Here is a 27,964-nt window from a genome sequence, read left to right as displayed (position 1 = left end):
CAGGCGCTGACACTGAAGGGGGAAAAAATACCATCTGTGCCTGGCAGGGGTAAAAAGGAGTGAGAGAGAATAAGATAGAAAAGAAAGAGAGGGGCTTCAGATAAAACAGGCTCTGTTGTCTCCCTCTTGTCCCCCCTCGTCAATGCCATTTCAATTGAAAAGCGTAGTGGTAATTAAATTCCAGCAGGGGTTAGGGGCAACTGTGCCGTGCGCTGACGGGGGGCTGCCCTGACATAAAGATGACACAATTCAAGGGGACAGAGGGGGCGCCAGGCGGACAAGGAGGGAGGGTGACGAATGTCATTTATTCCCGTACACTGCCAGATTTGTATTACTCAATCTTCATGACATTTGAAAAATATAAAATGAAATGGATATTCAGACTCGACTGAATGCCACAATGACCTTTTCCCCAAATCAGGGATATTCTAAACAGATCTTTCTTCTGTATCTGCGGCATTTGCAGAATATTTTGTAATGCTTAGGAGGATGAGTGATTAGAGGAGAATTAGGGAAAGCTGGTGTTCGGGTTTGTGTGTGTGTGTGTGTCAGCACAAATGTGTGACTCACAGAAGGATGCTGGTTGTTGTTGATTCACATTATGGTGGTGCTAATCCAGAGGCCCCAGAGAGGCCACACACTCCTGCTGTCCCCCTGTCCTCATCCTCCATTAGCACAACACAGCCTACTACTCTTCAACTGTAGAATTGAACAGCGAATTAAACCAAGGAACGTTTCTTGTGCTTATGATTCAACATTTATGTTAAATGTATAAATTAAGAGCAATGGATGTATAAACAGCAGTGTGTAAAAGTCATGTTTGAAGTGGTCTTAATAATAATTCATAACATGTATAATGCTGCCCTCAGTATAAATAATAGTCTGAATGAATGGGTGGCTTTACCATTTCCTTTGTAGAACTGTGAAGATTTAAGAGCTAAACAAACGTCACTGGTTTTGTTATTGCCCCCCCCCCCCCCCCCCCAAAAAAAACATTTGCAAACCTTTTCTCCAGTTTTATTTTTTGTAAAACAAATCCTAGATAATTATAAATGAGAACTTTCATTTATTATAGCTGTTAACCAACAACACTGTGTTATAATGCAGGAAGTAAGTAATTTATGGCTGATGGTCATCTAATCCATTAAAATAAGTTGGCCCTGCTGCATTAACATTTGGATGAAGATAAAAAAATGAATCCTGCCAGAGCTTCACTTACATATTAATTAAATTCATCACAGCCTCTTACCAGGAATCATTTCATTATAAGCATTTGTGCAGCTCTGATGCCATCTAGTGGCTGAAGAGCTCAGTACACAAACGTGTACCCCTGAGCTCGTTGACAAGCTAACGCTCCATAAAGAAGCTTCACCGAAAAAACACCACACACACACAGTTCATTTGTAGTTAGTTTGTAAACTTAAGACAACATTAGAAAATCTATATTGTAATTAATTAATATAATTAACAGCTTTTTCCAGCTCTGCTCAGTGTGAAATGTCTCTCGAATGATGGGTTCAGCTCCAGGTCCTGAGGTAACGACAACAGACACGTGTCCTCCTGTTCATCCACGAACAGCTGGTTGTCAGTACTGGTTCAGCACCTCCAGAACCTCGTCCTTAACAGACAAAGGAGAGTGCTGCTGGACACCGGGCCCGCCAATACTGGTTTCCCAGCAGTCAAAGCCGCAGTCTCTTAAGTCCTGCACTGTGCCCTGGACCACAGCCGAGTCCGTCTCTACAAAATAAACAGGCATTAGGAAGATGGGCTGCGGTTTCACATCAAAACATCTCATACAGAGGGAAAGGTGCTGCAGAATGTTTAGAGGTGCTGAAGGACAGTGCACAAGGGTGTGAGGAGTCCACCTGTAGCCTCTCCATCAAGGAAAACTAATCTCTTTGATCATTTAACTCAAAGAGTCTTATTCTAGAGACTAAAAACATCACAAAAGACAGGGACTAGATGATTTATTTGAGAAAAGCAGCAATTCACATGCAGGGGGAAACACCTGCTAAGAAAACAAATAGAGAGCTTTTGGAAATCTATTTGGAGGATTTCAAACGTGTTAAAATTCCGCCTCCTGCAGGCTGCAGGCATAAACAAAGATTCATCTCGCAACTTCTTGATTTGTTTGTTTTGTCAAATGGGGAGAAATGATAGAAAGTTTCCTCATAACTGCACATTAGTACCCACACAGCCAAAGCCCCTTCTCATCACTTCCTGCCACTCAAGTAGATTGTTTCAGAAAGGAAGAGCGAGGGAGCATTTGATGGGAGCAGAACATTTGTTGCCAACAGGAATCTGAATCAAACCTCCCTCAGAAGATTTAATTCACTTGAGGCAAACTGCAGTTGCAGTACGGCCTTGACTAGGTGATTTATTTTAATTGTGTGCATTATTTAAACTGAAAATTGACAAAGATTGAAGACACACACGAAACCCTTGAGTTTATTCTAATACATTCTAAAATGCTATGTTATGACACACACAGCACAACAGTTGGGCCACAGTACCTGGTCTCAGCAGTGTGATGCCACAGCCTCCTCCCCCTGCACCGGTCAACTTGCTGTGGAGCCCTCTGGTCAGCGTGACCCGGCACAGCGTGTCCAGGTCAGGATGCCCCACCCCCATCGCATTCAGATGGTGCTGGTTGATGTCGATTAGGTCCTATAAAGGATATAAATGACCTTTTATTATCCTCTCCACCAAGGAGGTTTGCGTTTTCAGCCCTCTCTGTTTGTGAGTCAGCAGGAACACACAAAAACAACTGAACAGATTTTCCAACACTGTTTTCCAAGGAAAAAATGTAAGAGTGTGTGAAATTTGGTGTCGCTTGGTTGAATTTGAGGGAGCTGTTGGGCCTTGGCGGAGGTGTGTGCTCTACTGAGTGGCATAGTTCTTATTACTATGTTGGGATATAAGAATGGGACATGGAACTATTCAAATTTGGTGGATCCAGAATTTGTTATGTCTTTAAGTTGTTATTTGAATCCAACTAAAAATTCAGATCATGTGAATTTAATATTAGTTTCATAAAGGGACTGTCGGGCCAAAGGAGGAGATTGTTGTACAGATATGAATATATGTCTTTAAACAGCAATTACATTTCACCATCGCAATATATTTAAAATGTAATGTGCTTTACATAATGTATTTAATACATAATATTTATACCTCCAGGATATTGTAGTGCTCGCCTGTGATTGGCTCGGACGTCATGTCTGAGAGGACTTTCTCACAAGTGGAGGAAATGGCATCAACTGAGTCGAGCACAGGATTCAGGACGGAGGGGAACTACAGGAGGGAAACAAGAAGAGGTGGAGTCAGCATCTTTAACACAAGGTTTCACAAAGCCATTACTGCAGGTCACAAGCAACACTACTTTGTCTTCCTTTATAAAAATCGGAACAGCTTTGTGACACACTCTGTACAAACACAGATTGTTAAAAGTCAGGTTTGACTCTCAGTTGCGCTATTGCCTGATCACAACACTGCCACAACACAATCCAGGCCCGTCACTGACTGAGGCAGAGAGCTGCACACCTGCTGGTGTCACCAAGGCAACGGCACACGGGGGTGCTGGCTAAGAGTTTAATTTCAATATTTTATGAAGGCACTCAACACCAGACTCTGGAGTGTCTGCCATGCAAAAGCACCGCCTATCATATTAATTACAGAGCCGACATGTAACACACGGGGGAGGGAGAAAACATTTAGTACCTTGTTAATTTTGTCCTTCACCCCGGCAACAAGTACCTTGGTGCTACGTGGTACTTTTGTGTTAGTGAGGAGGATTCTTAATAACGGCACCCTGGAAATAGAGCAGAGGGATCACAGAGTTCACACATTATTCACATGCACTTACTTCACCAAGACTATATTTGTTTTCTGTGAGGAAAAAAAAAAACATATTATAAATGGTATTAATCCATTCAGGACTCACTTTAAATGATATTAGATTTAGAAATGTTAATAAATGCCAGTACCTGCTCAGTGGCATTATCTTCCCAGCCAAGAATCTCAGCATGCCTCCTACGCAAAAGGGAACTCAAATTCATTAAACAGATAAGGATCAGGCGATAATGAAAGGTGGAGGTACGACACTCTGATGATTCCATTACAGAGAGCCCAGTGTCCACGGAGACATAGGGAGGTGGGACACCACATTGAATGGCAGCAGATTTCAGGCCTCACCCCATGTTCCTACAGCGTTGTCCACTCCTGAAGGATTACCATGGATGATGGTTTCTCCTTGGAAAGCCCAGCTGTTGATCAGCTCCAGATCCTCCTGGCGCCACCTGTAACCATTTTTAAATGAGGAGAACAACGTTAAAGCCCAACAGACTCTCGGACCCAAACTCTAATACCAGTTTATCTCCACACCAGACACTGGTGTAAGGGCAGGACAGACCAATGAATGTTCAGGTAATGGTTATACAAATGTTTGGGATGAAGGAGTTTTATTCTACACAAGATCATAGGATTTTCTGCATGAAAAAATCCAACTGGCAATACATCTGAATCTTAATGTGTATATTTGATTTTCAAAGAGAAAGACTAAGATTATGTTTTTGTCATTAAATATTCAATTGCAATTTCGGAGATAAACCTAGATGGTAAGGATAAGAAGAGATGATCTAAAATGTAACAAATTGCGTGGTACAAATACCATTAACATATATAATCTAACTTGAAAAGAACATTAGAGTGGAGTTCACAAAATAAAATAATATTTGTATTAAATCTGATTTACTGTGATTCCTGTTATCATAATTTCTCTTGGTTCTTTTTAGATACTGTGTTGGTTTGTTACATAATTATGCTTATTTTTTTGAACAAAAAAAACAACAACCTGGTTAGATAGAGAACAAATATACATCGTACTTGACACATTCATCAAAAACGTGACAGGTACTGTAAGCAACCAAATATTTATTGACCAACAACCCTGTATAAATTTGTATACTTGAGATATATTATCTGATTTAAAGTCTTAAACACCTGTTAAAACTTAAAGCCGAAGAAGTTCTTGGCCAACTGTGATTTGAGTCACTTATTTATCAGAGCATGTTCATTAGGCCTCATTATTCTGTGTACATACAACTGTCCCTGAAGTCTGTAAACATGGCATCAAATCTGGATGGGGTTTTTCTTGCATTACTTTTTACCTGGCAGTGTGATCCCACTCTTTGAGCGGACTGGGAATGGCTCCACTTGCACAGAGCAGAGCTGCAGCTAAACACACTGTGAAGGCAGCACTCGATCCCAGTCCAGCTCCAGTCGGCAGCTCCGACCACACAGACACCGTCAGGCTGGGCAGCTCGCTGAGAAAGAGAAACATGATAGAATTGAGCTTCTATGACTTAAATACTGCAGACAGGACTAATAACCATTATTAACATTATCAAGAGATGATTACAGATGATTCTTTTTAAAGTGACAGAATAAAAGCATTTACTGCACAGGCCATAGAAACTTGTGGAACCCCCTCAGATTAAAAAAAAGAAAAAGAAAAGACAATTGATAATTTCTCTTAAGAATTTAAACTAGTTACTACTCAATAACAATCACTTTTGGTAACTTTTTACAAACAAAATCTTAAGTTAAATAAATAAATAACTTATTATATCACCTTGTTACTATTCACATTAACTGCTACATTAACCCTATGTACAACCCTTACATAACTGTACAGTACAGCATCCATACACTATTATATATGCAACAGAAGCTTGCTTAAGACTGCTGTCGATGTCTGTCAGGGAAGCTGCTTTTGGGCAGACAGGAGAATACTCTTAACTAATTGTCTGGCTCTTTCTCTCAAGGGAAAACACATCCAGACTTGTTAAAGGCTGCAGTGTGGCCCCATGCCAGACTCTCATTAGTGGCCATACTGTCAGAACCCATCACCTCTCTCAGACACGCCAGCACCGTGTCAGTTCTGATCAAACCTCCCAACAACCTGCAGCTCTAATGTTCCTGAGCATCTTCCTTGTTTGCAGCTGCCGCAGCCGCTAGAGCTAACATCCATCCTTCCTGTCTGTCTCTCTTTACTAACTTAATTTCACAGCAAAGGGATTTTCTTACAGCTTCTTTCTTCAATAGGTCCTCACCAAGAAGAAGAACATTATTACAGATACAGCATTTTCCATTGACTTGTAAAGAGTTACGAGATGAAAACTACACTGGAACAGTGCAGGAGAGCAGTGAGGCGGAAACAGCACTGTAATCAAACTTAAAGACATCTGACCTTTGTTGTGTCGCGCTAATGTTGTTTACATTGTTTATAATGTTGTTCACAGCATTTAGTCGACACAAAAGCGAGAACATATACTATTGTTTTATTTTAAAGTGCAGAGCACAAAATGTAATAAAGCCCACTATGATACACAGCAGTTCACTTCACAGTACACCATCTCTACACAAAGAATAACCTGCTGCAGTCTTTACAGCTTTCAACCTGCTGCAGAGTGGTACAGCTGCAGCTTGTCTTTTTCACAGCTGTATTTTCTACTTTTTTATGATTTGTTTTAAATTAAACAGTTGCACAACTTAGTTAAACTAAACGATCAATAAAAAATATAAGAGATAAGAAACATTTTTCAGCTTCTGTGCATGTGTTACAACAAATGTAGGCTTTTCTACATTTCAGTAAGTATTTTGTGCATATTCAATATTTAGCAAGAAAAATATCTACGTGACAAACATGTAATATTTGTCACCTCAAATTCTCTGACACACACAATAATTATCCATTGTAAAAGAATTGCTATTGCTTTTCATTGCCTGTAGGTGTAGTACATTAACATGTCGATCTCCTTTTGTACAGAAAGTCTGCAATGTGTAATTGTGATTTTTGGAGCCATTGTACTAACAAGCTGTAGAAACTAAACCAAACCAACGCTTAGAAGAACTGTACTATTGTCTCACCCTGATCCAAACACTGAGAGGTAGATGTAGAGGAAGGCTATGGTGGCCATGTTGGAAGTATCCAGTTTTCCATTAGTAACACCGACAAATTCCCGTAGTCGCCTCACAAGCTCAGGATTCAGACATTTCAGCTCCTCCCTGTTAGCTGTTTTTAATGACACAGCAAACATCAGACATGTACAATATCACAACACTGCACACTTTGATATGTAGGTTTATTGAATAAATGTGAATAACATGTTAGTGCAGCCTGTTGAGCTGTCATTACTCTATTAATTAAAAAAAGCTATTATTAATTTCACAAATAACACTATGACACAATTAACTCAATAAATGATTACTCTAAAGTTGGGGAAAGCTGTATCAGTCGTAAGTATTACACAGGACACTCATTTTATTGTCTAGAGGTGGGTGGACAAGAAGGGACAGAAGAGAGAGAGACTCCATTCATGATCAAGTGATCATGTCTGCAGTAAAGGTTAGGAAAGTCCAGTTTAATTAGCTGAGGATAGATAATAAATAGTTAATAAATCAACCTGGGCGCTCTCACAGCTCCTTATACTGCACTGAGCATCAAGGTGATAGCACAGTTTTGTAGTTAAATGTTCTGATGAGCAAATAAAACTCAAGCATGGTCTCGACATGGAAGTTTATCTGCATGTATATAGCTAAGGGAAATGTGATTATAACAACTTGCAGAGTGTGTATATGCAGCATCATTTCTTACCACAGGAATAAGGTTTAAACTGCTGCAGCTCAGAGACGTCCCAGCAGAGGAATGTGTCAATATTTGGGAGATTGATGCAAACTTTGCCAGAAGCGGTGACCTTCAGCCGCAGAAACGTCCTCAGGTTCAAACTGACAGCGAGAGCCACCTGTGGAGGAGCAACGACTCAGGTCAGGGGGTGCACAGGTCAGCCTACTTCTTTTCAAATCTACTTGATATCTCTAAGGTATAGCAGGATTTGGGGATTAGGGCAATATGATGTTTTGCAAACAGTCCCAGAAATATATGCAGAACTAAATATAAGGCACATCAGTTTGGGGGGTGATCAGGAACATTGCCCTGGAAGCCCTCACTTCTACAATTAGAGTAATATGATTTTTTCTGTTGACTTACAGAGTGAAAAACCTAAAGTCATCACTCATAAACTCATAAAGTCACAACCATCACAGTTAGATCCACTCTCATCCTCGCGTGTTACCTTCCCGTGCACCACTGCGTGCTCTCCGTGCAGGATCGCCTTCCCGGGAGCGGACACGAAGCAGTCACTGACCTGCATCTCTGAGGCAAGACACGTGAAGGAGAAACAAGGAATCCCAAAACGAGCCTGGAGATCAATGTGTCACTGGCAGTGGTGTTATTATTAGCTAGCTTAGCCACCTTTAGCTTCTGCTAATCCTCTGGAGCAGCAACCAGCAGTCGACAGCTCAGCCCCTCAGCTCCGAGCTCTACCTCAATGAATATAAAGAGCTTGGAGACGCATTTAAGAATCTAACGAGATGTTAGGATGAGATGCTGAAAGAAGAGGGAGCGACATAGAAATACCATGATGAGAACACGTCTGACACACGGACGGGGTTTTGGTCTGTAGCATCCAATCAGCAGCGGCTACTACTCGAACCTGTATACTTCTAGCCAATCAGCGTCCAGTACCCTCCCACCACCCGGTGAGTTGACCAACCGTGCGACCAAAAATGAAACGCCCACAGGCTACGGGCTTCACGGAGGGACAAAAGTCACCCCCCATGATCGTTCACCCTTAGCTGTTAGCAGGTAGCTTGAACTATGGCTTCGTTTATCATCAAACCTGCCCAGCTGCGCTGTGTGGTCCGGACAGGAAGACTCCTGGCTGAGTCCCGGACCAGGAGGACACTGTGTCCACACAGGAGGTAGTTCTACATCCCGGCTCTTTGTCCAAATGCTTGTGCGAAGTGTTGAAGCCCCTGATGTAACTGTCTGTGATGAAGCTAAGTGCTGGCTAGCTGCTACACAAGGACACATGTGTATGTAAACATTAGATCCTCGTGTAGAAGTCTCAGTGGCTGAGGACACTATGTACATGTACTTGTCATTAAGAAAAATAAAACTTTATATAAACATTATAATTTGTGTATTTTTAACTGCAATATAATTGTAGCAGATGATATAACCTGCACGGTTTGTATATACTATTAAACAGATTGTTTACAGTAGGTCATTAAGATTTGCACCATTCTTGCACAAATAGCATGATTCTTTATATCGAGCTGGGGTACTGAATGACACATAAATATACACTGTCATGATCCTGTGCAGCTGTTAAATCGTTTGCTATACATCAAATACATGGGGAATATAATTTGATCTCTGTCCCTCTGTTTATTCTCCATACCGACCTTTTCCCAAACAGTTATTCCACTGAAGGAGACACGAAGATACCCAAAATATACACCAAGACTGGAGACAAAGGTTTGCTTTCAAATGTATTACTACAAAATAAAGTGCGGATTATTGTGCTGTTATAGTAAATGGCTCTTTAATGAGTTGACCTCTTCTTGCTGTGAAGGTTTCTCAAGCACATATACCGGAGAGAGGAGGCCAAAGGAAGATCATATTTTTCAAGCCTTAGGAAATGCAGATGAGCTGTCATCAGCTATAGGGTAAATGTTCCACTTTTCAAATGTCACATGTGATTTTAAAACCTGTAGTTTGCATCACTTGAGTTTACTGTATTGAATTGTGCATTACAGCCTGGCCAGAGAATTTTGCCTGGACAAAGGCCACACGTTCACATATCAACTGGACAAGGTTTGATTTTCATGTTGTATTTATTTAATTGCTCCAGTGCTGAAATTTTACATTTTGAGAAAATATATTTATGAAATTGTTTCCTTTGATTGCAGATACAGTGCATTTTACAAGACGTGGGCTCAAATATCGCCACCCCACGATCATCTGCCAGAGAGAGTCACACAAGTATGCACATGTGGGCCAATCTAATCCAGGAAACACTATAATTTCATTGTGTCTTTCGTCCTCATAATTTGCATTTTTTTCTTTCCTCTTTTCGAAAGAGAAAACACAATTTTCTGCTCAGCCAATTACAGACCTGGAAACATGGATCGATAACTTTACAAAAGAACTCCCTCCACTGACCAACTTCATTTTACCTGTAAGCCCACTTGTGCATCTGTTTCACATGTCATTATTTTGAATCCAGATTTTCCTGTTGTGCCAACACACATGCTTTCCATTTCACAGTCTGGAGGCAAGAGCAGCGCAGCTTTGCACTTGGCTCGGACGGTCTGTCGGCGAGCGGAGCGAAGGTCAGTTTCAGTTGTAACGTCATCTGAATGACTTGAATTATTCTTTTTTTCATTTCTGCCTCTGACAGCTCTGTGTTCTTGTTGTAGCGTTGCTCCAATCGTGCGCTCAGGCGAGGCAGATCCAGATGTAGCCAAGTTTTTGAACAGGTCAGTCAATTTGTGCTTTACAATTAATATAACAACATGGCTCCTTCATCACTAGATTAATAAAATGTCCCATCATTTGCACTCAGATTGAGCGACTACCTGTTCACCTTGGCCAGATATGCAGCCATGAAAGAAGGCAGTGAGGAGACAATCTACAAAAGACCTGAATGACCGGTGTCACATGAGGATGAGGGGAAATGTGTTTTTTTTGGATGGTTGATGCAGACACTTTGTATTTACTTATGTAAATATGTTAATAAATATGCTCAAGGTATCAAATAGTTTTTCTTTTTTGGATGCAAATCATTTTAACTGGACATAATAATTTAGGTCATAACAGTGGGAAAATATTAAACTATTCAGCCAAAATTTACAAAGTGACCATGTCCTCAAATATGAGCCTTCAGTGGATGTACAGTATTGAAGATCTACAAAGAATAATTCAATAATTTAGACACCTTTTCTTGTCGCTTACAATTGTCATTCCACACCGGGATTAAACTACAATGCCGATTTTTCTCATTCATTTTAATACATTAGCCTAGAGGGCACTTGCTTGTCTTTCAACACGGTTGTGTCAGCGCCCTCCCACAGAGTCACAGGATCTGGCACCAGCCCTGGCTCTTCTGGGACAAGGTGCTGGCCCATGTCATTAGAGACAGATTGCGGTCCTCGTAGGGCGGATAACGCAGATAGGTGACACACTCAAACCGTGTGCTTCGGAGCAGGCATGATTTCCTGTGGGAGAAGGTATCAAAGCTGTAGCGGCCATGGCAGGATCCCATTCCACTGGCACCTGTCAACATTTTTTTTTTATTAGAGTGGATAGATTGCAGGGCAACATTATCCAACAATTCAATATGTGATGCAACAGACTTACCTACTCCACCAAAAGGCAGAGCCACCATCAGACTCTGCAGGACACTGTCATTGGAGCAAAAGCTTCCACTGGAAGTCTCACTCATTAGCCTCGAAATAACCTGCACCGCCAGGAAGGTCGGCACATGGTCAGAATGCATGCTGGCCATTCAATGCAGAGCTTTAGTTTCAATTGTTGCCATGTACCTTAGTGTTGGTGGAATATGCATAAACACAGAGGGGTTTCTCTTGCTTATTAATGAAGGTTATTGCCTCATCCACATCGTTTACAGCCAGAACAGGGAGAACTGGACCAAAAACATCCTGTTGCATGATGGAGTCGGTTTCCGCCACCTCTGTCAAAATTGTCGGGGCTTCAGGTGGAACAAAGGAGAGGATCAGATACATTGCAAGGATTTATTTTTGAAGAATTCTATTTAAGAGGACTCCTACCAATATATTTCTCTGCTTCTATCACCTGCCCACCCACAGCCACCTTGCCCGACCTCCACAGCACGTCTCTTGTACGGTTAAAGATCTCCAGATTGACCATGCGGCCAAAGCTGCGGGACTCTTTGGGATCAGTACCGTAGAATTGCATCAGGCAGCACTTCAGGGCCTGCACCAGCCGTGCCTTGACATCTGCGTGGCACAGGATGTAGTCCGGAGCCACAAGGCTCTGCCCAGCATTGTGAAAACGTGCCCAAGCAACACGCTGTGCCGTGGTGGCGATGTCACAGTGTTGGTCCACATAACACGGATTCTTGCCTCCCAAAATCAGGGTGACAGGGGTGAGAGTGCGAGCTGCAGCCTGGGCTATTCTGCTCCCCTCCTCTCTGCTTCCTATAGGGATTAAAAAACATCTTTTACACTTTGAGAATAATTCATAAAATGTGGATGAAATTTCTAGGGTCATTTCCTCTTTACCTGTAAAGAAGACATGGTCAAATTTAAGTTCCACAACTTCAGGCAACTCGTTTGTGCCTGCAAGAATCACGTGGAAGCATTCCTTGAGGAAACAAGAATTTTAGATCAGATCATTACTCTTTGACTGGAGTATTGTAGCACATCTGCTAAATTATCATGTGTGAGTCAGCATCTCAGTCAGTTTCTGGACAGAGGGAAATCATAAATAATGATAAAATACATTTTATTTAAATATTACTTGTCAAGCTTGAGCATAAAGGACCTTATTGAAAACCCCCACATACACATTTGGAACACGACAGCATATACATCAAACAGCACTGAGCCCATCAATAAATGAATAGGTGTACAAATAGAAAAGAAAATACACACCCAACCTCTATAAATCTCATCTGAAAAATATGTAAACAAATCCCCCCTTTGTAAATCACACAGTACAATCTTGAGATTTATTCAAATTAGTCAGTAAGCCACGTTGATGTTGGCAAAAGTGAGAGAAGGGTTTTATTCTGACTGCGTCCACCAAAGCTGGTAGTACTTGGTTTGTCTGACCTCATTACCTGTCATGGGTGGATAACAATACAAAACATCATAATCCATCATTTTATCTACCAAGTACTGACTCAAGACTCAGCATTAGATTAATAAACGGTACTCTTAGAGACATAAAGACTTTACTGTAACTTCGGCTGCCCATCCTCACAGCTCAATTGAATTTACTCACATTGTCTAAGTAAAAAGGGAAGAGACGATGGAGGAGCTCTGATGTGTGAGTGGTGCACTCAGACGGACTGATGACTGCACAGTTTCCTGCACAAATGGATGGAGATGATCAGTCAGACCTTCTGCTTGTGTGAAGAAAAACAGACTTTAAGAACCGCACCTGCTGCGATGGCCCCGACCAGCGGCACCAGACACATCTGGACAGGACTGCACCAGGTCCCCACGATGAGCACCACCCCCAGCGGCTCACTGACCACCAGACACTCGTCCAACGTGGTGAACTAAACCAATCACACAACATGAGGTGGAAACAGAACTTGGCAGAGTTTCAATGCACAGAGAGGAAAAGACACCAGCCCATTTTACTTTTTCAAAAAGGTCAAAGCAACTTAGTTTTTAATCTGCTTTGTTGAGCTCAGCACAATACAGTTCTTTGTTGAGGGGAGACGGAATGTTCTCTCGAAATAGGTTGTGCAAGTCGTGAATAATCCCGATAATAGAATGAAAATGTTTTTGTACCAGGTTTCTCTCCACGTGCTGCGGCTGCATCCACTTCTTCAGGTTGCTGATGGCGTGAAGGGCCTCGTTCTTGACGAGCATCAGTTCTGACACAACCGTCTCAAACCTCGGCTGGTTAAAAATGCCAATGTATTACTTTTGGGACCATTATATCAACACTTAACAGGGGACTGCTTCTTCCTCCTCTCACCTTATGAAGGTCCCTTCCAAGAGCTTCCACAAAGTCACACTCATGCTCTTCCAGCATCTGCACCACAGCCTCCAGCTGGGCCAGTCTGAAGTTCTCCTTGAGGCTGCGTCCAGCTTGAAAAGCCACTCTGGCGCGTCTCAGCAGAGCCACACACTCCAGAGGGTACGTCTTTAAACAGGGCTCCCCCAGCCTGGTCCTGGAACCGCAGCCGAGTAATTCGTTTTAATACTACAGAGCAATTAAACACTTTGGATAATCCATGTCATCACAGTACCTTCTGCATGTTAACCGTCCATTCCTCTGACAAGCATCGCACGCCCTCGCTTTCCCACTCATGCTTATTCCTCTCAATATTTCTCCACTGCAGGTCTTTGTGAAAGTGTTTACTGTGCATTTAAGCCTCCCACCAATAGGGAGGATAGTGGAAATCCGGACTTGAGCCAATCAGCTGATTCACATTATGAACCCAAGAAAGTTGGAGTCTGATTTTAGCCCAACCCAATAGTTTTCCTGTAGAGGATAATGGAGTTGTGTACAATGCATTGTGGAGAGGACATTATTAGGACTTTGACATATATTGTGTGTATGGGCTAATGCATGTATACGGCAATCAAGTTTTCTTTCGGATCTTAATTTGATCTCAATAATCTCATTATATGAGACGGATTAATATTATTGGAGGGAGGCCGATATATGACAATTTAAAAATCTTGAATAAGAACAAGAGGCAGAAGCTAAGTGTAAAAAGTTTGAGGATATTGTCTAAACTCATATTAATCCTATATTTAGCTCAGTTAAAAATGCACATTCACACACACACCTGAAAATAAAAAATCTTGCTTGCTTGTTTTCTAAATTGACATGATCCCATAAAAAAATCCCTGGTCCTACCTGTGCAGAACCTTGAACCACCTGGCAGGAGAAGGGCTGGGCCGGCTGCTCATGGTGCTTGATTCCGCAGCTTCAGGTTGACACAGCTCAGACTGTTGTTGTGGAAATCCTCACGACGCCGTTCACCTTGAGGACTCTTGCACGGTGCAGGGACCGAGCACAATGCAGATTATGACTCGGGAGCAAAACTCCTGATTCGGAAAGGTGCACACTAAAGTCAGAGCCAAAGCATTTTATTTTATTTTTGATTTATTTCTTGTTGGAGCAAATTGTCTACTTCAAAAAGGTTAGACTTTTTTTTGTTTTAAAACAAATTGTCAAATTCATTGTTAGTATTGTTGGTGAGTGACAGAACAGGGGCTCTCTAGGGGCCAATCAGATTTCAGCTGGGCCCAGTAACTCCAGTCCCCACCCCTGGATCTGTCCCTGACACTCCCACACCACATTTTTAAGTTGAGTTAAGGAATTTTCAGAGTGTTCAGAGAAAGAAAGAAACACCCATTATGTTTAAATGATTTAAAGAAATGATTTATATAATACTGTTGTACATGATTTAACATTACAGGGGGAAAAAAGTATTTTACACATGGACAAATACATGGAAATCTCTTTTGCAGCAACACACTTCATACAGTGCAGCCAGATTCAAAGACACTGAAAAAGAGATGGAAACTTTCACAGGCAGGGGGTGGACATTTCAGGATCATTTATTTTTTTTGTACTAAAAATGTTGGATGACCAAAAATCTTCTTCAGCAGTCCACACTGGTACAATTTAAGCATAGCCTACTCTTGACATCATTTAAAACAGATGAGCGATCTCATCAGACGAGACACACAAGCTTGTGAGGTATCTTTCATCTTTTCTACAAAACACCACACTCTGTCGTTGTAAATCCATTCATAGTGTTTCCACTTTTTTTGCATGAACAGAATAAAATCAGGAAAGCTGATGTAAGATCCTCCCGACTCAGTCGGATTGAAAATAGCTTAATCGCATAAGTAGACTGAATTTTTGTTTAAATAGAACCAGCTTTTATATATGTAATGGTTGTAATTATAATCTTTTTTATAATATTGTTGTTAGTGGCCTTCATCTTACTTGTTAGAAACATGGCTTCAATGACAGAGTATGTTTTATAGCTTGTTACTTATTGACAAATATGATTTATGCTCATTAATGACAGAAAACGTTATTTGCATAATAAAGAACTTTTGTTATTTTCTTAATTAATTTTTTTTAAGTTGCCATTGTCTTTTGACGACCAAAAAGTTTTTTCCTTGACTTTGTGTTGGAACTGAACCCTGTGTAAAGTGATTTTTAGGCTTATTAGGTAACATTCACCCTCATGTCCCTTTTTCAAATAACAGACGTGTGTGCACGATTTCCAGCTAAAGGGAGCATCACATCGAGCAGTCACATTTGGTTGATGAACAGTCCATGACATCATGTTGAGAGGTTGTTTTTTTTAACACCTCAAATTCTTTTAGCATGGCTTACAAAGTCCACAGAGATAGGAAAGCATTGTGGTGCACCCTCCTCGGTTGATGTTGTCGTGGTTGCAGTGGTAGTTAGTACAGTGGTTGGGTTTCTGCGTGTGTCAGTAGGAGCAGAGAAGAAGTCCAGGTACATAGCCCCTGATTCTATGGCTTGTTTCCAATATACGTGGTTACTGGTTACAGCTGAAATACAGAATTGACGGCGAGAGACCGGAGGGGGGGGCAAAACATGAGGCACTCAGCATTATTGAAAGGTGTAGTGATAAATCTTCTTCTTTACATAACGTACAAAGACGAGCATCTTCGATTGACGTAACTCTTCGTGGTTTCGGACTGTAGGTCAAGAACACATGTGACATAAACATTTCTCGGCTGCGTCCTGCTCCACTGAGCAGAGACAGAAAGACAACAATATTTCCAGTTCCAGATGATCTTATCTCAATCAAGCAACAGCTGACCAGATCTTTTTCTTTCGTGACGAGAGATCCTCTTACTGCTTCACCACAACTGAGGCAGATGTTTGGTTTTCAAAAGTACTAAGGACGAACAGACCAGCGGGTCCACAGTCCTCTCAGGTGCCTGCAGCGTCTTTTGGTGGGGGAGGAATGGAATGATGGGATTTTCTTGGAAAAGGGACATAATGTAATCGACACACGGTTGCTCACGGGGAGCCCCTCCTCTTTCCTGGAGGTTGAACGTGTGACATTGATTTGTCTTCCATTTATAAAAGATGCATTATGTTCCGCAAAACATTTTAAGACTACATCCTACATCAGTTTAAGGTTGCTTGGATAATGGAGTCCAAACATGTAAGTATATTAACAATACATCGCTTGGTTTCACTCGAGGGAGTCCACCATGTGTCTAATGGCTTGCACTGCATCTGTATTGCTTTCCAGTTCACTTAAAATGGGAGTGTTAGTTCCGAGAATGATTCTGTTAAGCCTGAGAAACAGAGATCTCGCCACTATATATCCGGATTTTATCAAGTTAAATATACAACATATTGAATTTCTGGAGTGGCAGGGGAGATGCTCAAAATTGGATTGTGCTGCAGAAACACCCTCCCCTTAGATGTGAGCTGTACTAGAGCTGAGCTCGTCCAGTTTTAAAAAGACAAAAGGAGACTTTGTGGGTCCTTCATGAGTCCCCTTTTGTTTAGGTGATGACCCTTTGACGAGACAGGCTCCAGTCCAGGTAAGCCGAGCCTCTTGCGTGGTTCACACCATTGAACCCAAGCCTCCTGTGCAGATTGTCCTGATGCAGCGGAGTTAGGACAGCTCAAAGCCTGTATTCATACTGATAGCATAGCGCAGCTTGTCACGCAGGATGCTCTTCTTGCTGTAGTTAGGCAGCTTGAGCAGGTTGAAGCATGTTGACGAAGTGGGAAGCCGACCACCGGGCTCCTTCTTGCGGATAGTGAAAAACCCCCTAAGAACACTGCCAAGGGTGTCTCCAGTGTCCTAGTCACAGGAAATGTTCTGTTAGTACAAACGTAGCACACTGAAGCCAGCTACGACACAAACTGTTTGTAAGTGGAGTCACCTGATCATCTGAAACTTCCACACAACGGATGGAGAAGGGTGGTTTGAGGTAGGCAAAACCTAGAAGAGGAGGCCTTGAACAGCTGGTAACAAACTGTCAAAACACAAAGAATAAGAGACAAGACTTGAACCAACTTATTGTGTTAGAAATAAAAATGCTTTTGACTGTGACAAAGGACGGCTTACTTTAAGGAACATAGCCCTCTCGTCAGAGTTGAAGTCACTGGACAGGATGTCCCACAGCCAGATGATGACACGATGGCTGCTGTGAAATCCTCCATAATAGACTGTGTGTTTCCTGTGGAAGAGGAGAAAACAATGAGCCTTTCCAGCTGTTTCTACACACAGAAAGCAGAGATGAACAGATACCCCTATTTGGTTTGAGACCAAGCTAAAGTGCATCGATCGAATCAGTATAGCGTGGGCCTAAATCCATTAAATGACAGCCTCCATGTTAAGAGACACGATGAAAGAAGACAGTGACGAAATGTTACATACTTGAGGTCATCTAGATCAATCTCTGCATTGTCTCCCGAGACAAGGCGCTGAACCTCAGGCGTGGAGAACACGTGCAGCCACTCGGGGTTGATGATGCTGCGGAAGCCCCGAATGAAAGCTGCGGTTTGCTCTTTAATCTGCGTGTGCATCCGGAAGTGAGCCATGAGGTGGATGTAGCTGATCCTGCAGGATATGGTGGAGTTGAGGGCAGAATTAGATGGTGATTTCATACATGGCAGCAAAAGGTCACAGTTTTAAACTCAACATGGATCAGTGTCCAACTAGTCAATTCAACTAAATCCGTATGTACATACTTGTTTTCATTGGTAACGATCATGGACTTCCCCCCGGGTATCAGCTCATGACAAACAAGCTGTAAGAGAACACGAAAAGTAACTTTCCAACCTTTAACTTATTTATTCATTTATTTAAGTATATTTCCCATGTTTTCCATCTTTACCTGCCCCATGACATCCTCATCATAGGATAATGTCAGGCCTAGATCCCCTACATCTCCATCATAGCGCTGAGAAATCAAATTTGAAATGTCACTTGATATTAGGAAACAAAATACGACGATGTTGAGACGAGCAACTTCAAGTGTAATGTTTCTCTGACCTTGATGGAAGTGAGGTTCTTGTAAAACTCTGAGTCCAGAGAAGGAAGCTCATCAATGGAGCTATAGAAAGTGCTGTGGTGGTGACCCAAGACTTGACTGAGGAAGAAGGAGGCAAACGGGACGTCCACTACAATGCCCTGAATACACAGAGGTAAAAAAGATGCAATCATTCACAAATCAGCTAAACCACCACGTTCAGAGCAAGAACAAGAAAAGAGAAATTTCATAAGAGATTCAATGTACCTCATAGACAGCTTTTCCGAGCATCTTTCCCACAAACTCAAACAGCTGCAAATGGTTCTCGTGGATGTAAGATGTGGGCGAAGGATAGAGCCTTTCATTTCCACTGGTTGTCTATGGATGAATAAATATCATATCGTATGAAACACTGTAATCAGAGTCAGCAGCCGATGTGTGGTGGTTTGATATCAGCCCACTGATTTACCTTGAACAGGTTCAGAGCAGGATTGAACACTTTCTTAATGATCTCCTCTAGAAATTCTTTGAAGACACCATCCTGGTCGATACCAGCCTCATCCACTCCCAAGTCATTCACAAACTTCACGCGAATGACGCCTTTTATAGAATTCGGTGGCAGCCGACGGAGCTGATCATATCCATCCTAAGAAGAAGGAAATGAGCATTGTTTCTGGTTCGATTGATTTATTTATACTCTTTTACTGTTTGCTTTCAAAATATATTTTAAAATTGGTTTGTTACCTCTAACATCCGCGAGCGACGGATGGTAATATGGGTGACGTGTGGAGAAGCGGAGCTTGTTTCCACCAGTCCTAAACTTTCTTTTTCCTTTGTTACGATGTTCCTGAACAGCAGCACTCTCTAAAATGCAGAGGAAGAGCATTGACACAAGTGAAAAAAGAAAATGACACCAGCTCAAATTCAAAGAATCCTGCTTACTCACGTTTTTATGTGGAACAACGTGTGGGATGTACTGCAGTAACAGCTGGGCTCTTTTCTTTCCCTTTTCCAGCTCTTGGAACAACAGGCTGGGCTTTAGGTCCCTAACGCAACAGCAAAAGAGATGTAGCATTGATTCAAAGCATTGATCCCAAAGCAGCCTGTCCTGAAACAGAAGGCTGATGTGTTCAGTACATCTGTCAACAGCGGACCAGTGGTTCAGTGTTTGTATTTACTTGCGTAGCCAGTGGTCATCGGGGGTAAACTTTCGCCTGCAGTCTCGTTCGTAAAGCACCATCAGCCAGCCGTGAACACTGTGGAACAACTCCAGTTTCTCTCCCTTCGCATTTTCTATTAAAAACAAAACAGCTTTTCAGTAAAACAAAAAATACCTGTAGCTGTTACGCTCCAGTGAGGTCACACACTTACCTAAGATCCCATCCCACACCATCTTGAACACAAATGTGTTGAGAAATGAGGAGATCGTGATGAGTTCCTCGATCTTGAAAGATGTTTGTTCTTCATAGACTTCAATGTCATCCAGAATTCTGTAACATGTGACAGTACGTTAGAGAATGACACAACATAACAGGGCAGGTTATGCAGAGTAAGAAAACAGTGAAATTACGTGATGAGGTGCCGCGAACAGTCACAGAACAGCATGAGCATAGCTAAGAGCTGCTTGGACTCTTCTGTGTCGTTGTTCAGACACTCCATGAAGAGCTTGAGGCCTCCTTGAGGACCCAGCTCACAGATGAAGGCCCACAGTTTGGGCAAAAGGTCATCAAGATGTGTCAGACCTGCAGAAAAAACAAAGGAATCTGCCATTAAAAACTCCATAATGAACATTCCAGGGACTTTCAAAATACTGTGTTTGCATATATAAAAGGAATCAAGTGTTGGATACTGACCAGTGAGTATCTGGAGGCGTATTTGTGTGAGTGTAGACAGAGCCGTCTGGTAGAGCACACAGATACTGCACACTTTCTGAACTTCAGCCGAGTCGACTCGCTTCCCTCCGACTGGTTTAAGGATGTTTCTCACAGAGGCCGACTTCTGAAACGCTCGCTTGAAGAGGTCTGTCAACACAGGACACGCACAACAGATGAACAACCTTCAAGAAACTTTAAACCTTGTTTATATTAACTTATCCGATTGTACTTATTTTTCAAATATTAAAATAGCTTTGGGTTTATAACTCACTTTTAACTGGTAGATTGTTTTGCGATGTGCTCGGCTGCTGAGGCGGGGGGGTGGGCTCCTGACTCTCTAGCTTTTTAGAGAGGACGTCACTAAAGAGTGTTCGAATGACGGCAACACCCCACAGGTACTGAAGCTGTTTGGTGACCAGCGGCATTGACTCGTTCAGGCTATGGAGAACGGAAGACGTAGAGAGGAGACATCAGGTATTTTTGACATTATTCTTTTAACAAAGAAAAAAATGTATTCCTCCTAAGGAACCAATAGGCAGCTTGAGTAGGTCTATTAAATCATCTTTATAATCTGCACCTTGAAATGTTTTATTTGTGCAATATCGGAGAAGTTATAAGGGGGTCCAACATGTTAAAAAAAAATTAGTTTTACTGACCCGTAATCTACAGTTTGTGAGAACCAGCCCAGGACGGGGTGCCAGTGGGTGAGGTTGGACTTCTTTTGGGACACATATCTCTGGCAGTAAGACAACATGTCAGTCAGGTCCTTCACGAAATGACCGGCCTCCTCTTCAAGGACTTTCTCATTGAGGAAACCCAAGTGAATTAGGTTGCCTACCAAACATGAGACAGATACAGTCACAAGGGTCAAATTAGAAGACCAGAGATGAAATCAATGAAAGAGCATGTCCATATTATCCAAATTACTTTACCAAGTAAGCAGAGCGTGTGGCTCCCCTCCAGACACACACAGATGTCTGAACACTGCTCTTCTCGGCTGAGAAACAAGATGAACTTCCGCAGGAGCTCGTGCGTCTGGATAGATACCATGCACTGCAGAAAAGAGAAGATTTTAAAGCGTACACTCTCATAGTTCAAATTATTATCAATGTTATATTTACGATAGGGCTTTTACCTCTGGAGTGAGCACATTGAGGTGAGTCACGACAGCTGGAACTGACATGATGTGGATGAGGAATGATCTCAGCAGGTTATCTGAGAAGTGAGCCGCAATCACTGGCCTAAAAGTATTAAGAGTTAGTTAAAAGGAGAGCATGGAAAGAATAGATATTGTATATATTCTGCAAAGTATGCATTAACCCTGGAATATTCAGTTTTTGTAAATGTATTTCCATCCATGAAATCATCAGCTTACCTTAATGATAAAGTGAAGATAGCTGTTAGAGTGCCTTTGGAGAGAGACGGTTTAGAACGAGCTAAGCCATTGGTCAGCAAGATCTAAACATGAAAAGTCAAAATGACATTCAATGCGTGTTTTTATAAAATGACAGATGAACTGGAAAATGGGTTAAAAAATATCGTTATTGACTTTCTCGATCAAACTGATGAGTTGTGTTACCTGAAGAATTGAATAAAATCCCTTCTGATTCAGATGCCCCATGATATTTTCACAGATCCTCATTAAAGCAGGTCTGAGAGCTTCTCCTAAAATAATGAGGGAAAATATTGTGTTATTCTCTGCAGAAACCATGTCCCACAATAACAAAACATCAACCTCATCTTGACTCGAGACATACCCTTTCCTCGGACTATCCGCCAGGTGGAAGTGTCCGTAAAGGTCACCAGCATGGCGAGGTACAGTGTTACCAGTTTATTGTCCTGAAGAATGTCAGGCTGCAAATCAGAAAAAAATACAGAGTAATGTCATGTCCGCTGTATGAGTAGAGGAACACATTTTTCCAGTTTGAAGTCAAGACTGACCTTTAAGTTTTTCAGTAGCTGACAGCAGGTCCACAGCACATCTTTGACCTGCTTGATCCAGGGGATGGTGAGGTCTTTGGAAAGAGCCAAGGACACATACCAGACCTGAGAGACAAGTGTGAAAATAGTCTCTGAGAAACTCATTACATATAAGAGGGGTTACAATGTGGAGGGGAAACACACACTCACTTTAGGTTCATTTTCAACCTCCATGCTGGCAAGAATAGCACGACAAAGCTTCTCGAACCTCTGTGTGATGTAGAAAAATAGAGTGAATAAGGTCAAACAGGAAAATAAGTCAATTCAGGCCTGTCCCCAAATTAGATTAAGGTTAACAGGCAATCAACTTTTATTATAAATGTGGACTAACTTGAACTTGTTACTGAACACAGCTGGTAACTCACCATCTTATCCTCCAGGCGATATACAAAAAGTAGTTTCCGGGAAATTTTGAAAATTGAAAGTGCATTTCGCTTCGACGTCCCGGTTTCAGAAGCTAGAAAATAGTCATCAACCTCTTTCCTGGGGAGTCACAGGAACACAGATCCAACGATCATGCAAAGAGAATAATAATAGTTCCACTTGACACGTTCTCAACAAACTCAAAGCTCTTCACACCAGAAAAGACGCTACCTTATTTGCTTCTGGAGTCTGCAGCGACAGAGAAACCTCCTGACCAGAGCCTGGATGTTGGTGGCCGCCTTCTCCTTGTCCTTCTGCCCCCTCCTGTCCTCCCTGGCCTGCCTGGCTTTGTCCAGGAACTCGGACTTGGAGATTTGAGGTACACTAAACATCATGCACCCTAGAGAATAAGAATCGAAACCTCTTAGAAACTCATGATCCGCCTGCTTGTACTGATAACATTTGGAGAGATAGTCCAGCCTGTGGTAAAACATCATCCTCACACTGTTTTGATTGAACACTAGGGTGAATTACCTTCGATGATCCTCTAGTGAAGACTCGGTCCGGCCTTTAGCCTCACCTGCAGCTATTCCCCCTCATACGTCTGCTTGTCTTGGAGAACCGAGCTGCTTGGACAGCGGCTGAATCCTGGAGACTAACTTGTCATCTCTCTGGAAGCAGCGACGTAGTAGCGATGGAGCTGGGTCAGCTAGCTCACGGGGCTAGCTCCACTTCGTCACTGGTCGGCTCGGGGCTTCCTCCAGGAGAATCTTTACAAACTCATTTGATGAAACATGTCACCCCCGCGGGGTTAGAGTCCGTCCTGTATCGGTGACAGCCGGAAAAACAGAGGGGACACACCGTTTCGGAATGTAAACAATGAGAGGGGCTCCGTACATTGACTGCAGCCATTAATCCCGTGTGTCACATTAAATGATTCCGGGTAGTGTTTTTCCTTCATGTACTAACCTTTAAATTAGAATATACATCTTTAAATTCTACAATAACCGACAGGCGGTCTGTACCTGTGTCTTCTCTGCAGCAAATGTCAATTTTATATTTTGTATTAAGCTCAGAATGTGTGTGTTTTCGGAGAGGGACTGTTTTCACTGTTGCTCCGTCGGCAGCGGAAACGTGCAGGCTGAGGCTAAAAATAATTCAAGCTAATGTTTAAACGCGTGAACTAAAAACATTATTACAGAAAGTGAACTGAAGTAAAGTGCTATGTCGGTACTTTAGTCTCGTTTCACTCATCTTCATCACTGTCAAACTCTCTGGAGCCTTTAACACAATGCTGTGAAATGTCCCTTTAAACGGCGCACAGGAAAGGTGACGTGATTTTCATAACTGCGCAGCGGCGGACCGGAAGGAAGTGGGTGTTAGCTGACTGACGTTAGCGAGACATATTTACGAAGTCGGCTGCGGCTTCTATGGTAAATATACTTGTGTTTTTATCAAAAAACTAGCGACAAAACACCACCGACGACACACACAGACAGCTACTGTAACAGCCGGCGACGCAATATATGTATTTTCTGCCAAATGTGTAATAATACAGCTAACTTTAGTCAATGCTAACTAGATAGCTCGCTAATTAGCCGTGCTAGGGACTATTGAATTATTATTGACTGGGTGTTGATGGACTGGTGAACTTTACACAGAGAAATAAAAGCTGTAAACAGTAGCAGATGTGTCGTCACGCTCATTATTAGCGCTTTGAATTAGAACGCAGCCTTATAATAAGTGTGAAGCGGTGTTTTTGAATGGTGTCTCTTATTTTAAAGCTTTATCACGACAAGCTGAGCAGGAATAACATCGTCAGGAGACATAGCAGACATAACAGCAATGAAGTTAAAACCCCTCAAAGAACATACAACTGTTTTTACCGCGTTGATTTGTGTCAACAGTAGCATCCGCTTTCATGTCGCTCATGGAGTTGGGAAAGTCTCTATAATGAAATGCACGCGTCACTTCGTGTTTTCATTATTTTGTCTTTCACAGTATTTTTTATTTATATATGATCTTACTTGTTGTAACTGTTGAGCAACACTGGAGAATGTTTCATTATCAGAGCATGGACACACACCATTATAGAAATACTTTGTTTGTTAGCTTACTTTGAAAAGTTAGTTGGTGAGTAAAAACAAATGGGTTCTTGGCTGAGATTCAAAGACAGTTCTGGAAAGCCTCAAAATGCTGAGCCAACAATGGGTCAGATTTGTTTTGTTTACTTTAAAATAAAAGTTACACTTATCTAAATAAGTTTTGTAACCAGCTAGTCCATTGAGATATTCGCCCTGAGCCAGGTGTGGGTTCATCCTCTTTATATTTTCTGTTCCAGGAAGAGATGTCAGGAGAGAGTGTGGTGAGCTCGGCCATGCCTGCAGCTACAACCCGGACTACATCCTTCAAGGGCTCCAGCCCCAGCTCGAAGTATGTGAAGTTAAATGTGGGCGGGGCCCTGTACTACACTACAATGCAGACACTGACCAAACAGGACACGATGCTCAAAGCCATGTTCAGTGGCAGGATGGAGGTCCTCACAGACAGTGAAGGTGAGCTGTTGCTGAAAATGATCTCATCTTAAGCACGGTTCATGTCATCCCTTCTCTCGCTGTGACCTATTACTAAGTAATTCTCCGCTGTTATGTGTTTATAGGTTGGATCTTGATTGATCGCTGTGGGAAACATTTTGGAACGATCCTCAACTATCTTAGAGACGGAGCCGTGCCGCTCCCGGACAGCCGGCGGGAAACAGAGGAACTGCTGGCTGAGGCCAAGTATTACCTTGTCCAGGGCTTAGCTGACGAATGCACGGCCGCCTTGCAGGTATCAACACTTAGGAGGGCTCTCAGTTGGGCAGAGAAATATATCAATATATTGTTTAATAAATTGTTTGGTTTTTTTAAACTGAGTTTCAAAGTCAGTTTATTTTGAATATAAAAAAATTGTAATGAACCAATAAGAGCATATCATGATGGGCATAAAATAAGTGCAAACGTTGTTTTTTTAAGTCAGCCTATGTAAGATTTCGTAGCGACAGTTGATAACTACAATGATGAGAGTTGCATATCCTTCATTACTTTGTGCCACCAGGTGGCTTCCTTTCTCTTATGACTGCAGTTTGCCAAGTGGAAACTTGTTTAATGGTGATTTTTTGTTTGTTTCCCAGAACAAAGAATCTTATGAACCTCTTTGTAAAGTGCCTCTGATGACATCATCTAAGGAAGAGCAGAAGCTTATTGCGACATCAAATAAGGTATAATATGTTGTTTACATTTTGTATTTAATTTCTAGTTTTTCAATTTCAAGGAAAGTCTCATTTCTATTAAAAAACTCAAAATTCCTTGTCTTCGCAGCCTACTGTCAAACTTCTGTATAACAGAAGCAACAACAAATATTCATATACCAGGTGAGTTTTCTTGAACTGATATCAGGAACTAATATGTCTGATTTCTGAAGGCACATCGTGAAATCCTGCAGGTTTTGTTAATGACTGTCCTCTATCTCCAACCCCTTCCAGCAACTCCGATGACAACATGCTGAAAAATATTGAGCTATTTGACAAGCTGTCCTTACGTTTCAACGGGCGAGTCCTTTTCATCAAAGATGTGATTGGAGATGAGATCTGTTGTTGGTCCTTTTATGGCCAGGGGCGTAAGATTGCTGAAGTTTGCTGCACGTCCATTGTTTATGCCACAGAAAAGAAGCAGACAAAGGTGAGTGTATATCCATCAATTTGTTAATATGTCCACTCTTTGAGGTCGTTTCTCTCTTATCTCTCATGTAATAACCTCCCTCTTAGGTTGAGTTCCCTGAGGCGCGCATCTATGAGGAGACCCTGAACATCCTTCTGTATGAGTCCCACGACGGGAGGGGTCCAGACAATGCCCTGCTGGAGGCCACAGGAGGTGCTGCAGGACGATCTAATCATCTGGATGAGGACGAGGAGCGAGACCGAATTGAACGAGTTCGTAGGATTCATGTCAAACGACCTGATGACCGCACACACCACCACCAGTGACCCACCTCCTCTGACCCGTCAGCCTGTGTCTCGGACCCTGGACAGTCTTTGCACCACGCTTGTGCCTTACAACATCCAGCGCCTATCGCTCGCTCTCTCATGCTCACTCTCACGCTCTTATTTTATCAAATTTCTCTAGGAGACTACTATGAGATGAGTCATACAACAGAGTGCAGTGGTGAAGTGATTTTGTGTTTGTGTGTCCACTTGTCCTATTTGTTGAGTGGTCGACAGGCTGTTGTGATCGTTATGATCACTCCTATCATTGTTTTTTTGCTCATGTGCAATGAAAACAAAAAATATATTGTCAGTATACATTTGTTAATTGAGGTGTGAACTAGATTACATCTAGGAGAACAATAATTATATGGAGTAAACAGCAAAAAATTAGTGTATATAATTTTTTCTTTCCTTGTGGTCCTGACGGGTCCACTGCAACAGCAGTGGATGAAGATGTTGAACACAATGAGGCCACATGGTGGCACTGTTTTACTCTTAGAAGATGTTTTCAAGGCTATTTTGTAGCCTGCAGATATTAGCAATTAAACCTTTTTAAAATATAATTTTTTTGATATATGTAAGATATCACAGGTGGATGCAACATTTTACTGTAGTGCTTCTGCCACATTTACTTTAACAATATGCATTTCCCCTTCACTAAATGATTATTATTCTCAGTGGAGGAAACCCGAGCTGTGTCCTGAGGTGTTAAATGTACTGGGTTGATTGAATGATGGATGCTGAGGTTGAAGTGAATGTTACCAGAGACCTACCTGGGAGGAAGGGAATCCTGTCTACAAGCTTTTAACAGGGAGAGAAATTAGACCTGTCCTTCGTCGCTGCATTCATCGCAGAATGTCCGGTTTGCACACAATAGGTTTAAGTTGAAATATGTCTAACAATCACCGACTTGTAGTTCTCTTGCACAGAAGTGACCATATATGTATGTTTTATATTTATATCTACTTTATCACAAATAAATTTTTACAACCATTCTGTTTTACATTCTCAAATTATGACACGTATGGCGACAGTTTCAACACCATAATGAGACGATCTTTTCAAGCTGTTTATGAGTAAAGCCTCATACAAG

The 27,964-nt window shown here is 41.9% G+C and overlaps 5 protein-coding genes across 5 annotated transcripts; 2 read left to right on the top strand and 3 right to left on the bottom strand.

Moving 5' to 3' along the window:
* Nucleotides 1–1,001: 1,001 nt before the first annotated feature.
* On the bottom strand, nucleotides 1,002–8,919 carry mvk (mevalonate kinase). Its single transcript, XM_053420770.1, has 11 exons — nucleotides 8,315–8,919; nucleotides 8,136–8,215; nucleotides 7,658–7,805; nucleotides 6,931–7,075; nucleotides 5,169–5,324; nucleotides 4,195–4,298; nucleotides 3,987–4,032; nucleotides 3,721–3,811; nucleotides 3,175–3,294; nucleotides 2,514–2,667; nucleotides 1,002–1,737 (listed from the first exon to the last, which is right to left on the bottom strand). The coding sequence occupies exons 2-11, from the start codon at nucleotides 8,211–8,213 to the stop codon at nucleotides 1,586–1,588; spliced, it is 1,194 nt and encodes a 397-aa protein (XP_053276745.1). The 5' UTR covers nucleotides 8,214–8,215; nucleotides 8,315–8,919; the 3' UTR covers nucleotides 1,002–1,585.
* Nucleotides 8,637–10,667, top strand: mmab (metabolism of cobalamin associated B). Its single transcript, XM_053420771.1, has 9 exons — nucleotides 8,637–8,823; nucleotides 9,324–9,382; nucleotides 9,480–9,573; nucleotides 9,664–9,721; nucleotides 9,817–9,889; nucleotides 9,988–10,085; nucleotides 10,175–10,239; nucleotides 10,327–10,386; nucleotides 10,473–10,667. The coding sequence occupies exons 1-9, from the start codon at nucleotides 8,720–8,722 to the stop codon at nucleotides 10,555–10,557; spliced, it is 696 nt and encodes a 231-aa protein (XP_053276746.1). The 5' UTR covers nucleotides 8,637–8,719; the 3' UTR covers nucleotides 10,558–10,667.
* Nucleotides 9,811–14,547, bottom strand: aldh3b2 (aldehyde dehydrogenase 3 family, member B2). Its single transcript, XM_053420768.1, has 10 exons — nucleotides 14,495–14,547; nucleotides 13,604–13,799; nucleotides 13,414–13,524; nucleotides 13,055–13,175; nucleotides 12,896–12,981; nucleotides 12,172–12,253; nucleotides 11,698–12,087; nucleotides 11,452–11,618; nucleotides 11,267–11,366; nucleotides 9,811–11,182 (listed from the first exon to the last, which is right to left on the bottom strand). Exons 1-10 carry the CDS (start codon nucleotides 14,545–14,547, stop codon nucleotides 10,983–10,985), a joined length of 1,506 nt encoding a protein of 501 aa, XP_053276743.1. The 3' UTR covers nucleotides 9,811–10,982.
* Nucleotides 14,548–15,006: 459 nt separating this feature from the next.
* ube3b (ubiquitin protein ligase E3B) lies at nucleotides 15,007–23,771 on the bottom strand. Its single transcript, XM_053420767.1, has 27 exons — nucleotides 23,382–23,771; nucleotides 23,079–23,247; nucleotides 22,850–22,967; nucleotides 22,635–22,694; nucleotides 22,446–22,550; nucleotides 22,262–22,358; nucleotides 22,084–22,169; nucleotides 21,880–21,962; nucleotides 21,640–21,745; nucleotides 21,437–21,557; nucleotides 21,161–21,338; nucleotides 20,776–20,942; nucleotides 20,484–20,651; nucleotides 20,201–20,372; nucleotides 20,002–20,120; nucleotides 19,809–19,923; nucleotides 19,577–19,676; nucleotides 19,375–19,494; nucleotides 19,100–19,276; nucleotides 18,898–19,008; nucleotides 18,654–18,791; nucleotides 18,496–18,561; nucleotides 18,350–18,408; nucleotides 18,036–18,218; nucleotides 17,724–17,835; nucleotides 17,539–17,631; nucleotides 15,007–17,456 (listed from the first exon to the last, which is right to left on the bottom strand). The coding sequence occupies exons 2-27, from the start codon at nucleotides 23,240–23,242 to the stop codon at nucleotides 17,265–17,267; spliced, it is 3,210 nt and encodes a 1,069-aa protein (XP_053276742.1). The 5' UTR covers nucleotides 23,243–23,247; nucleotides 23,382–23,771; the 3' UTR covers nucleotides 15,007–17,264.
* Nucleotides 23,772–24,151: 380 nt separating this feature from the next.
* kctd10 (potassium channel tetramerization domain containing 10) lies at nucleotides 24,152–27,864 on the top strand. The gene is made up of 7 exons (XM_053421303.1): nucleotides 24,152–24,280; nucleotides 25,189–25,402; nucleotides 25,507–25,676; nucleotides 26,020–26,106; nucleotides 26,207–26,259; nucleotides 26,371–26,566; nucleotides 26,653–27,864. The coding sequence occupies exons 1-7, from the start codon at nucleotides 24,278–24,280 to the stop codon at nucleotides 26,869–26,871; spliced, it is 942 nt and encodes a 313-aa protein (XP_053277278.1). The 5' UTR covers nucleotides 24,152–24,277; the 3' UTR covers nucleotides 26,872–27,864.
* Nucleotides 27,865–27,964: the final 100 nt, after the last annotated feature.

Source organism: Pleuronectes platessa, chromosome 4 (genome assembly GCF_947347685.1).
Source record: "Pleuronectes platessa chromosome 4, fPlePla1.1, whole genome shotgun sequence".
Lineage (NCBI taxonomy): Eukaryota > Metazoa > Chordata > Actinopteri > Pleuronectiformes > Pleuronectidae > Pleuronectes > Pleuronectes platessa.
The sequence above is the reverse complement of the archived record's forward strand: the minus strand, read 5'-3'. Positions and strand labels throughout refer to the sequence as shown.